The 12500-nt window shown below is 39.8% G+C and overlaps 1 protein-coding gene across 1 annotated transcript in view; it reads left to right on the top strand.

Annotated features, from left to right (window-relative positions):
- Window positions 1-4351: 4351 nt before the first annotated feature.
- hap1 (huntingtin associated protein 1) overlaps window positions 4352-12500 on the top strand; it is a gene marked incomplete at its 5' end in the record, with an annotated part of 25515 nt that continues 17366 nt past the window's right edge. The window contains 2 exons of the mRNA XM_078276965.1: window positions 4352-4661; window positions 5057-5245. Coding sequence (XP_078133091.1) covers window positions 4352-4661; window positions 5057-5245 — 499 coding nt within the window. The remainder of the gene's footprint in view (window positions 4662-5056; window positions 5246-12500) is intronic.

The following is a 12500-nucleotide window of genomic DNA, read 5'->3' as shown; positions in this document are numbered from 1 at the left end:
TAGTGTGTCCTCTCTCCCTTCCCCTCCTCCTTCCCCTCTCTCTTTCACTCTTGTGTGCCTCTGCTCACGTACACACCCTCTAGTAGGGGCATTGTTTGAACAAAGTACCAACGTCGAGCTTTTCAAACACCCTTTACCTCCCTTGAGTTCAGTTCAGGGCCAGTTCAGGCTTCAAAGTTGAAGGCATGATACACAGTTTCAATTCAGAGTGCAGATGTGACTTTAAGCCTGTAGCACCAAACACCAGGCTTTCTTACTTTAGTTCATGTTGTGTGATTGTGTTATTTTATTAGATTTAATGCTACATTGATTCTAGTTACAGTTCACTTTAAAAAAAACCCTGATGGCATTTTAAGTTCTGTTGCTGTTTCTGAACACAGAGGTTGCTGCACTAATCTTCTCTGCAGCTCCATTATGTTTTGTATGAATGATGCTCTAGCTGATTACTCAGCTTACAGTTAGTTTTTTTCCCACTCTGGCATACTGCCTAGCACAGTAAAAATATGAGAATACAAAGGAGGGGGAGATAGCTAATAACCATGTCCCCTGGTGTCACCCCTAAGTGGCTGACAGGGTCTCGCTTGGCTGCATGGTTAACAAAACAACAGTGTGTTTCACTCACTGCTAAATTGGATCTGACAGTGTTAATGTGAAAAGGCTTGGACATGCCTGTCTCTTTTTTCTCAACATTAGTACATAGCTTTTGTTTTGTGTGCATGTAAAATTAAGATATTTTCAGTCAATTTTCAGTGATTGTTACTCTGTTGTGGGTAAGTGTAGGTGTCACACGACTGTAGATTTACTGTCAAAAACGGCCCGTCTGATGGCGGTGAATATAAAAGCTGAAGTGTGTGCAGGTGCTGTGACTCCTCTCATCTATAAGAGAGAGGGTTAATGGGGGAAGTATTGGCCACAAACCAAAACACTCAGCTGATTGGATGAACCGTGCCATGAAAAGCAGGGGAGGGGAATTGAGCGATAAGGATAAAGGGAAATAAAGGGCTTCTGGTGGTGATAGTGATACTGGTGCTGGGGGGTCAATTCAATTCAAGTGTAATCGGATGGGTGTGTTATGATGGGGACACAGCTGCAATCTTCAGCTGTGTGTGTCATGTGCGTATGTGCACATGCTCGCCCTGTATTTAACACGATAGGCTAGTAGCTGTTGCTTTAATTGGGCCTAACCCTTTGTCCTCTGGCCAGCATGTTTTATTGACGGCAATAACTGGGTCGAGATATCAAGTGTCCTTTTGTTACCAGCCTTTTGGTAAAGCATAAAGCCATTATGTGACTTGGAAGTTATGAGAAGAGCTTTTATTAATACACAGCTTTTTGAACCATATGCGAATATGAAAATAGTTTTATAATTTTTATTATGAAAAACTAAGATTCAGTACATGTCATAAAAAGTACAGTTTAAAGTATTTGTGTATTTTGACTTGATGCTTATGATCACTTGCATATACACATTATGTTTTTGTTTTTATGCTTGTAGTGTTCTGCAGTAATTCCCAACCAGGGGTACTTGAAAGCATTGTGGAGCAGCTCACTAACTAAAAAAAATTGTAATTACGATTTGATTAATAGAATATATCAGCTGTTACACCTGGACACAGAATTTTAAACAGGTAGCTAAAAGGAATGAATAAATAAATAGTAGAAATACATAGCTAAAAGTATTGCATAAGCGGCTGCAATGGATAACTAAAAGTACTGACTAAACAGTTCAAATAGTTAGCTAAAAGTAATGGATAAACAGTTGGAACACATTGGGAATTGATGAAGGGGTATGTGAGTTCATCTAACAGGGCTGTGGGGGTACCTTAGACCACAAAGGTTGGGAGCCACTGGCTTACTGTACTATATTACCACAGTTATGGTTGCCTGTATAGAATGCAAATATGGTGCTGAGCCGGCAGATATTATATAAAGTAGAGTTACATCTGTAAGTTACCATTTTCTTTAAAGACAAAACTGCATACATTATACACTCAGTTGCCAGTTTATTAAAAATTGCAAAAATTTAATTCACGTAAATATTTTCTGTTAATATGGTACCGCAGCTGAGATTAAGATTACTTTTGGGGTTTTTCTGCCTTTAATTTTGACAGGACAGCTAGGTGAGAAAAGGGGGGAGAGAGGGGGAAGACATGCAGGAAATCATCACAGGTCAGACTCGAACCCTGGACCTCTGCGTCGAGGCATAAACCTCTAATTATGTGTGCGCCTGCTCCACCCACTGAGCCAACCCGGCCACTAACTTTTGTTTGTGTTAAAGGAGGAAAAGAAAATCGAAACACTCATTGAATCGCAATACTTCTAGAATCGCAATAAATAAATATTGTAATACAAATCAAATCGGCACCCATGTATCGTGAAAGAATCAAATCGGGACAAAAGCATATCGTCCCAGCCCTGGTACGGAATAAGACACACTCTCCCTCTCTGTAGCTACTGTACTGGTGCTAACATCCATATAGCATGTACTGCCTCCTGCTGTGTGTGTTTACAGTTTTTCTCAATTGCTAAAACACAATTTCTGAAATCTTGCTCCATTTTCTGAAATTAAACACAAAACCTCATCTTCAAGCACTATTTACAAAACCTCGGACTCCTCTCGCAAAATGAAACTTTCGCCTCAAAACAGTTTTACCTGTGTTCAAAATCAAACACTGCTCTCAAATCATAAACAAAGTGATCAAAATGATATACACTATCAAGCAGTCAGTAAGCAATACACCAAAAAATAGAAAACACATTGTTCAAAACATATAGTTCTCAGAGAGAAGTACATTTTTAATCTTAAAACAAATTTAATATTTTTCCGTCATTGTCTTTTGATGAACGAAAACATGTTCTATCATAGTAGCTCAAAATTGATCAGAAATTACTACTCTGCTTTGCTCTTTGCAATTCTTTTTGTTCTTCCTCCTCCTTGTACCCCTATTTTTACAGTACTGTGCAGTACTGCATTCTTTTTTTGTTGATCTGAACCTGCAACCAGTCAAAATCTATTGAGCAGTCAGTACTGTTACAGTAACAAATGGAAAGCACAATGTTCAGAGCCATACAATGTGTTCATTGTACAGTACACAGCCTACAATGCACTGTACTACAGTATACAATACTAAAAGGGACAAAAATCAAAGGAGTAAACGTGATCAATGTGCTGCTTCTTGTCTTTGGGCTGGGTCAGGCCAGAGCACTTCGTCAACATCACAAGAGGCTTCTTCCCCCGTTGCTCTCTTCACTGGCTTATATTGGTTGTGTCACATCATTTGAAACAAAGTGAAATCAATTTTGAGTGGTTGTGTTTAATCAATTACATGTGTTCTCTATTTGTATTTGATTGTTGCCACTTGTGTTTACCAGTATGGATGACATGTGCATTAGAGTGCAGAACGTGTTTTGAGAATGTGTTTAGAGATTTGCTGAAAAGTCTAAGTGAGATCTGCAAATTGGGTTTTACCGTGTGAAATGGTTTAAGGTATTGACAACAGACTGCACAATTCGCTAAATGAGTTCAGGCAACTGAGAACTTTGTTAAGCCAATGGGTTTTAGTGTTTTAGCAATTGAGAAACTGTTAAAGGGGTGTTACAGTTATGAGGAACCTGATCTGTGTTTAGCTTCAGGCAGTGGAAACTCTATCTTTGTGACCCTAAAACAGAGACAGAAAGCCAGTTTTGCTTCCAAAGAAAAGCTCTTTGATCAAACAAAAGGTTTGATGCTCGTAGAGTGCAGATCTTTTGAAAAATAAATGAGTCTCAGTTACTTAACCTACGTGATTAGATGTAATAAAAAAAAATGTCATCGTTGAAGTTTTTTTTGATTTATAATTTAATGACCCTTTCTTCACTAGTTACTGTTTTATCACAGAAACAAAGTATGTTAGATTAGGGATGCACAAATAAAAGAAAAAAGCTGGACAAAATACAGTATGACCCACCTCAATTTCCAAATCGGATTACTAGATTACTAGTATGAAAGATGACATATACCTAATTTTTTGGACCAATTGTGTGTCTATTAAATCGCCATGGTAAACAAACATTACAGAGTAAGTAAGTACTAGTAGTTTTTCATTAGATATGTGTATTTGCTGGAAAATTATATTGCACCATACTGCAGTTTGGCATACAGTGCTGTATATGATTGCAATGTTCAGCTAAATAATTGTTATTAGTGTCGTGCAGCACTATATTAAAGACATTTCTGCACAAAGTTCCTTAACATTCTAATGTTTCTACTCTTTTCTCCCCTCTCTTCCTCTTTGCAATTTTCTCTCTCTAGTCATTACCATTCTCAGCCAAGCAGAGCCTGATGCCCTGGAAGCCTGCGTTGTCTCCCTGAGCCACCAGGGGGCCTCAGTCCCACAGCGGGACACCCAGCTCTGGGTTTGCCTTCACCCTGAACCCTCCCACCCCAGTCAAGCTGTCCCACCCTACCTCCTCTTCTTCTCCTCCGACTCCTGCTCCTTCTTCTCCTCCCTACTGGCCCCCACAGGCCCACCTGGACTCCCAGTCAGCTTTCTCCCTCCATGAGGGGCGGGGGGAGGCGCCGGGGGCCCTGGATGTGGACCCCCAGCCTCTTCATCTTAATTCACCTGAGAACCTCAGGGACCTGGGACAACGACCCTGTCACGATGTGTCAACTTTAACAGGTAATTCGCAAAGGAGAGAGATCTTTTATACAAATCTTTTAGAAAGATAAATATAAATAAGTGCATTATCTATTGTAGAAATAAAAACTTCTCTAACTCATTCATTTGCAAATGACTTATATGTTGATAATACCAAGCACCAAAGGTTAATTCAGTTATCTGTTGAATAGTGTACACTTATGAGTAAGGAAACAATGTAGGTTCATAGATCTATCAGCAGAGGGCAGTGTGCCGTTGGAAATTAGGTGACATGTCAGTTGTCAATTGTGGTTGTTAAAGTGCTCCTTTCTTTCTTTCTTTGTTTTTCTATCCCCATACATAAACCCATACATCGTGGCTCTCATGGATCTTCATACAAATGCACACATGTACAAACAAACATTCCCCAAACTTAGACCTTTGTTCAGACCTGCCAGAGTTGGAGATAGTGAGCCTCCTATCAGAGGGTCAGCCCAACTACACTCTTCGAGCAGACAGTGTGTTTGGATACGACAATGACGACTGGCTGCACACCCCTCTGCTGCCACCAACAGTCGCTCTGGGACTCACACACGAGCAGATCGAAGAGACGCTCAAGTACTTCTGTGAGTACTAATTCATTTAGCAGTGTTGTGATGTGTAGTGGTGGAGTTACCAGTGATAGGCTCTGTGGCCTTTATTTCAAATTAAGCCCCACCTCTTTTTACCCAAATCACATTTTGACCTTTGTGAAAATGTTTGGGACTGGATGTGTTGTGTTTAAGTCTAGTGACATTTGTAGACTAAAATGATTAATCGATTCATCAAGAAAATACTTTAATAATGAATTGATAATGAAAATAGTTTAGTTGTAACCCTGGTCACTACATTTCTCAACTTGTCTGTTTGATCAGTAGGATAATAATGCTTTTTTCCTTTTATTCATAATTTGAATAAAGGAAACAGACATAAGAATGAACTCAAGTGTGTGTGTGTGAGGCCTAATCTCCCCTCCCCTCTCCTACACACACACTGCCACATGTGTAAGTCACAGATGTCAAATGTCACCAAACTGATTAACCTGCCGTCACCTGGCTTCCTAAGCAGTTTCCACTAGAGCGCCGCAGACGCCATGTCCCAGTGGCCACTCTGTCAGTAGCTACAGCAACCCAGAAAGGGTTTGTGATTAGATGCAATGGTTGTCTAGACTTGTGGGGTAATGGGATGTGGTGTACGTCCATATCTTAACTACTATAAGGCCTGCTTTAGTACTGAATCTTTGTGCATACAAGATCATTTTTCATCGTTTTTAGTGAGTAGATTTAAAATCTTAGAGGTTCTGCTCTGTAGTCATTAAAAGTGTATTACATGTAAACCTACCTTTTTTAAAGACCCTTTTTAGGATTGGATTATACATAGAGAGCTTCACTTTAGAACAGTTTGATATTCATGATACAAAGCCAGTAAATCAATGGCAACATTCAACACAGTGTGCAAATATCTGCCATATTTACTTTGTAATGATATGTTAAGAAACTTTGCTCCGCCGTAGCAGAAACTTGTGGTCACCCATGTTAATCTTCTTCATAATCTGCAGTAGATTTTACTATATTTCTCCTACTGCATTGCCATAAACATACTTGTTTTTTTAGTAAATAATAAGGGCCACTGTGTAGGTGTTTTTTAACAGTTTCTCAGGAAAGATCCGCTGATCTGAACTTGATTCCAAGATATGCCTTACTCCTGATGACCTTGCTTTTATAGCGATTAAAAGACAGTAGCTACAGCTCTTGGAAAGAAGCTGTTTGTCAGCCGATTTGTTATACATTTTGTTGCTCTGTACTTTCTTCCGGAGGGGAGAAGAGAGAACAGGCAGTGTCCAGGGTGAGATTGGTCCTTTATTATACAGCTGGCTTTCTTTTTCAGTCGGCCAGTGTATATGTCCTTCTGATCCTCCGTAGCGCAGCTCCTGTACCACACTGTGCAGGAGTAGGTTAGGAGGCTCTCCATGGTAGCACGATAAAAGTTCACCAGCAGCTGCTATGGAAGGTGAGACTATTCCTAAGAAAGTATAGTCTGGGCTGGATGTTAAAAGACCATGTGGGTGGCAGTAGCTCAGTCCATAGGAATATGGGTTGGGAAGCAGAGGGTTACCGGTTCAAGTCCCTGTACAGACTGAAGTACGGCGTGTGGACTGGTAGCTGGAGAGGTACTATGTTGTTATGTTACTAGGTTATTATGTGAGGTGTGTTGGTCTAATTTGTGTTGAGTCCAGGTTGTTATGTTGACACCACTAAGCCAGATGTTGTACCTCCTCTCTGTAGGCTGTTTCGTCGTTGTCTGTTATGAGTCCAACTACGGTGGTGTTGTCCGCAAATTTGATATTGGTATTGGAGTGGTGAATATAGGAGCAGTTGTGCATGAAAAGGGTGTTGAGGAGGGGGCTGAGGACGCCTTCCTGCGGCGTTCCTGTGTTCAGGATCAGTTGATCAGTGTGACTGCCTATCCTGATGTGTTGTGGTCTGTTGCTCAGAAAGTCAGATATCCATGAGCATAGTGAACTGCTCAAGCCCAAATCGCTCAGTTTTTGGATCAGTTTGTATGGGAGTATTGTATTAAACGCTGCGCTAAAGTCAGGTCCAGGGCAGACTAACCTGTTCCGTGCAGATTGTGCCATGCTGCAGTGTTTGACCTTTTTGCAGGTGGCATATGGTGTTCTTTGCTCTAGTGCACTGCTTCCGTCTCTGCACCATCTGTTGGTGTTTTAATTCTAGTCTTGCACAGTGTTTGCGTCCTACCCCTGACTCGGCAGTCTTCTCAGCTCTATGGAGTGTTTCAACACTTTTCAGTTCATTGTTTTGGTTTTACAGCCCACAACTTTTACTGTTATGATTCAATGTCACTCCTTTCATCAACCGTGTTTCCAGTCACAGCAGCAGGCAACTGTTTTCAGTGAAAAAGCTCTGATACACTCACTCTGCACTTCCTGTCCAGCACCAAATGGCAGACAGACAAAGTTAGTGATTAGCTGGTGGAGCACTTAGCAGCTAAAGAGACAGATATTTCACTCAGAAGCTGGTGGAGACTAAGAGTAGAGTGAGTATTGGTTCTACATTATATTTGTCAGGTGGACACACATGAAAATAAATGCTTTAGCTGCTATGTGTCTGGTGGATGTGTAAATAGATAACTGTTGCACAAGTCACACCTAAAATAACAATAATGAAATTCAAAACCTCTAATCCACAGGGGGAGTACATGGGAAGTACCCACAAATCAACTCAGAAGTGCAGCACAGCACAGGGAGCTCACTTGTCTGGTTACATTTTTAAACATTGTCTGCAGCATGTGTGGCTCTTGTAGTTGGGAGCTGGTAGAGCATGTCTGATCTTTAATAAGTAATGATTATTTAGATAAGAAATACAAGCGCTACGTGATGCTGTGGTTCAAAACAATGTGGCAAATGACCTTTCAGGGTGTTTCCTTAGACAAATATTGACCAGTGATATCAGCTCTCAGTTTGCAGAGACTTGTACTGGTGATATATGAAGCTTTTTTTATATTGTCACATTGAGTTACTGCCGTGGGTTGACTTGATTTTATCAACATTTTATTTGAAGTGTACTTTATTGCCTGTGTTTTGAAACAAAATCAGCGAACTGCCCCTCCCTTCCTTATAGCCTTTGTTCCCTTGAAGCATTTTTTGTTTTGTTGTTATGCCACCGGCCTGTTAACTTCAACTGGTTGGTCAACGATCAATGCCATGATATAATTGAACAGTTTATTGATGCCACATTTATTGAACAGGAAATTGAAACATCACTGACATAATAGAACCATCATGTGAGAATAGCTCCCGCGGTGAAAACAGTATAGCTTTTCATTTATTACATTTTTTTTTGCAAAACAAGTGCAATGACATGTATACAAGGGGTTAAGCTGTAAATAAATTATATCAAGAAAAAACAAAATGACAAAAAGAAAATGCTTTTTCGGGTGTTGACGGCTCACGTCTTTGGTGCTTCTTCAGGTGGTGACGTAGACGGTGATATGATTTCCACTTAAATCGTATAAGTTTCATTTAGATGTGCTGCTCTCAACGATGTCATTCTGCAAACAATAAATGCTTGCAAAGACGGAGCGCAGAAAGAAATGTGATAGCGCAGATGGGGAAAGTTGTGTCTCTGCTGTCTCTTGCGTGCTGCATTTGACCTGGAAACAGTCAGTTGTGGGTGAAAAATGAATGAGGAGGGTAATATTTCATTGTACTGCTGTGTCTCGGGTAGCAACTGCAAGAGGATGGGACGGACAGAGACAGGACAGTGACTGTGACGGCCGGGATCATTGCGACACAATGGAGTTCACTCGAAAGTTATATATATACTATATATACAAACATATATATATGTGTGTGTATATATATATATATGTATATGTATATATATATATATATGTATGTGTGTGTGTATATATATATATATATATATATATATATATATATATATATATATATATATATATATATATATATATATATATATATATATATATATATATATATATATATATAGCTATATATATCTATATATATATATAGTTATATATATATATATATATATCTATAGCTATATATATCTATATATATATATAAAGCTATATATATATATATATATATATATATAGCTGGAGTAAAACAAATAACATATTTTTTTTCTCAGTAATCACAGTCAAAAACCCATACAATCTCAGACTCAGACCCCTGTAAAGTGGGTGTGGTTCTGTCTGCACCAGTATTACGCAGAGCCCTCTCTCTATCTGCTATTACGTATGTGCAAAGAGAACAAGAACAGCCATTGGCAGGGGCGGAACCTACCATTTCCCTCAATTTCACAGGGGTGGGTGGGCTTAATGCGGCATCCTTTTAATCTGCATCAGCATCCCCATCCTGAATATTTTTTTTCAATTATAGCTAACGATACTTATCTTTTTGTGCTAGGACAAGGTCCGTGTGATCAAGATCAGCTTTTGTGGCTTGTGGTTTAGATTTCTCTTCCTCCTTACCCCTCCTCCTCTTCCTCCCCTCCTTTCTTACCCGGTAGTCCAACGTGGCCAGGTGAACGGAGGCAAGCATGACGACAGATGGCCCTTACAGTCTGAGGGATTATTTATTAACACCAAGCAGCTCAGATTCTTTCGCACACAGGAACACAGGTGTATACACCCACTCACGTAGGCTAGTGGATACTGTTATCCAAACACACAGGCCAGCAGAATGATGCCAGAGACACAATGGTTGTGTGACAGCACAGCATACACACAGTAGAAGTAGAAGAAGAAGGGATTTAACCGATGGACGGAGCGGCAGAGGGCTCTTTTTCTTCCATTACCATGGAAGTGTGGAGCTCCTCTGCATCTGAGGAGGAAGAAAAGAGCACTTTCAGTCTTGTGGATGAAGTAGTGGAGGAGGAGAAGAAATGCCTCGGCAGCAATAACAATAATAATAATAACAACAACAGCAACAAGGAAAGCCTTTGCCGGGAGGTGACACAAGGTGAGATAAGGCATTGCGTGATGAGGTAGATAGGAAAAGGCAGGTGGCATGCAAAAGAGACTGGTCAGTGATCTGCAGAGTCTTTGTTAAGAAGAGTGAGTTCAGATAAATTAACCTCAAAATAAAAGCATGAAGTATAAAGTGTCATGGTTGATGATTATTCTGCCCCGCAAGTCAAATCTTGCCATCTGGTGTGTTTTGCTGTACATTGCATTGTCAAGGATTTTGTTATCTAATGGCGTTAATACTTTATAGTGCACTGCATGCCCTGCAGGACGCAGTGGTGTCATTGAAGGTGCATCATGCAAATGATGATTACATTCAACACAAGGCTTGTTTTTGCAGCTCTTTTCATAAGACTGCTTTAGTTCAACATGAAAGTGCCCCGAGACGTGTAAATATTTTCAGTTCCCTCTTAGTGTGATGAAGGTCAATATGCGTGTGTGTGCAGCAGCTCCTGAGAGCCCTGTGTGCATATAAGCAGTTGTCATTGGCAGCATTGTGAATTTGTGCTGCTAATGTTATTATACTATGGGGGGCAGAGCCATAGAATTAGGGAATAGCATTTTAATGCTACGGTTTCCATTTTTTTGGTTTCTTCTTCTATGACAATGTTTTAAACCTCAGAGGGGAATTGTGCTTTTGGAAACAGAGAATCAATAAAAATTGGCCAAATGAGACCGAAGGAGTGACCTGAATGCGTTTCCTAACAAATGAATGCTGTTACTTTTGTGGTCTGTGGTCCAGAAGAACAAAGAGTGCAGGTACATTAACTGTGCTGCTGCCCTCGTTTCAGTCCAGTATTGTCAGTTGTCTTTGCTTTTCCTGTAATAAAATATTTTAACTTTTAATACTTGTCAATGAATATGTCCCAAAAATAAGATAATTTAAGGATGTTGCCTCTCATTGTGAAGAGCAGTTTATATTGGCACAATTGAATCTTGTTACAATATTCTTTTAAATGAAGAAGGTTGTACATCTAAGATTAAAAACTGATCTGAGCAGTTATTGTGAGCGGGGAGTCTCTGGTATTCCTCATCAGTACCGGGCATTCTTTGTCTAAATGGGCATGTGGCTGGCACCCGCACAAATACTGCGACACGGGCACCCCTCCAAAAAAAAACCACTCAAACATTTATGCAGCATTTAAGCATTATCTGTCATGCAATAGCATAAATTAATTGGATATATCTTCGCTGCACACCTTAGTTGTTTTTTGTTGGGCCCGTTGTTGCGTGTGCTGTGTATTGATGTCTATATTGCCTGGATCTTTAGGCTAAAATCCAGCTGCTATTTCTAACTTATTAGTGATGGATCTGACACGGATAATGCTATTTATAAATCCTCCTAATTCTTTATAGTGAAATTGATGTTACCATTGTAAAGGGTTTATACACTAAAAAGTTAACTGCTCTAAAAATATGTCCAGACAGATTTACAAATTTTTAGCTGCGGCAAATCTGGTCAAGTCTGCACCTTCACAACAATAGAGATCAATAGGGGATCAATGTGAATCTTGTTCTTGGAGCTCAACCATGCCTGTCTGATCCCCACAAGATAACAGACGTCATAAGTATACCTAAGTCAGCAAGGCTTATTCATTAGCTCAACCCAAACCCTAAAACCTGTAGCTGTCATAACGGCATCTCTTTCCTTTCCTGACACTGTGGCAGTCAGGTCAGGAAATAGGTCAGTTATTTCAACCGGTGAGGTGTGTGTCTCTCTCTTCGGTGCTTGCTGAAGGATGCTTTTATTTGTGTTCAGGACATTATCTGATACCTGCTGACAGTCCTGCTGCTGACTTTGCTTTTAGCACAAGTGCTGCAATCTACTTTAAGTACAATAGGATTTGAGGAAGTTGAACTATTATCTGATTAACCTTTTGTTAATTTATAGAATGTTTTGGCTAATTACACAATTAGCCTAATTATGTGTAATTAAGGCTGTAGTTTACTGTTTTTTAACAGGATTGTTTGGTGTACCCCCCTGAAGTAATTTAGTGAATGGTAATGACCAGCCAGCAAGATCTTGTTGCTATCAGAAATAAACATGTTGACACTGCTGTTAGTTAGGTAATGTGAGTACTGTACTACTGTTGTACCTTTTTAATATGCGGTTTTGATTGAATGAATTTAGGGTCAGCTTAATTCTTGACCTCTCTGCAAAACATTTTACCTCAAGGTCCATTTAGTAGCTGTTGTGGAGTTTTAGATGATATGACAGGATCTCTGTCAGCAGATGGAGTTTGTCTATTTGTTATTGACTTGTAAATGTTCAAATGTGCATTTTTCCAAGGACTTCTCGTCCATGTTGGGTTAAAGATTAAGATT

This window comes from Sander vitreus, chromosome 2, assembly GCF_031162955.1.
Source record: "Sander vitreus isolate 19-12246 chromosome 2, sanVit1, whole genome shotgun sequence".
NCBI classification, from domain to species: Eukaryota; Metazoa; Chordata; class Actinopteri; order Perciformes; family Percidae; genus Sander; species Sander vitreus.
Note: the sequence above shows the minus strand (reverse complement) of the source record. Positions and strands in the feature narration are given on the sequence as shown.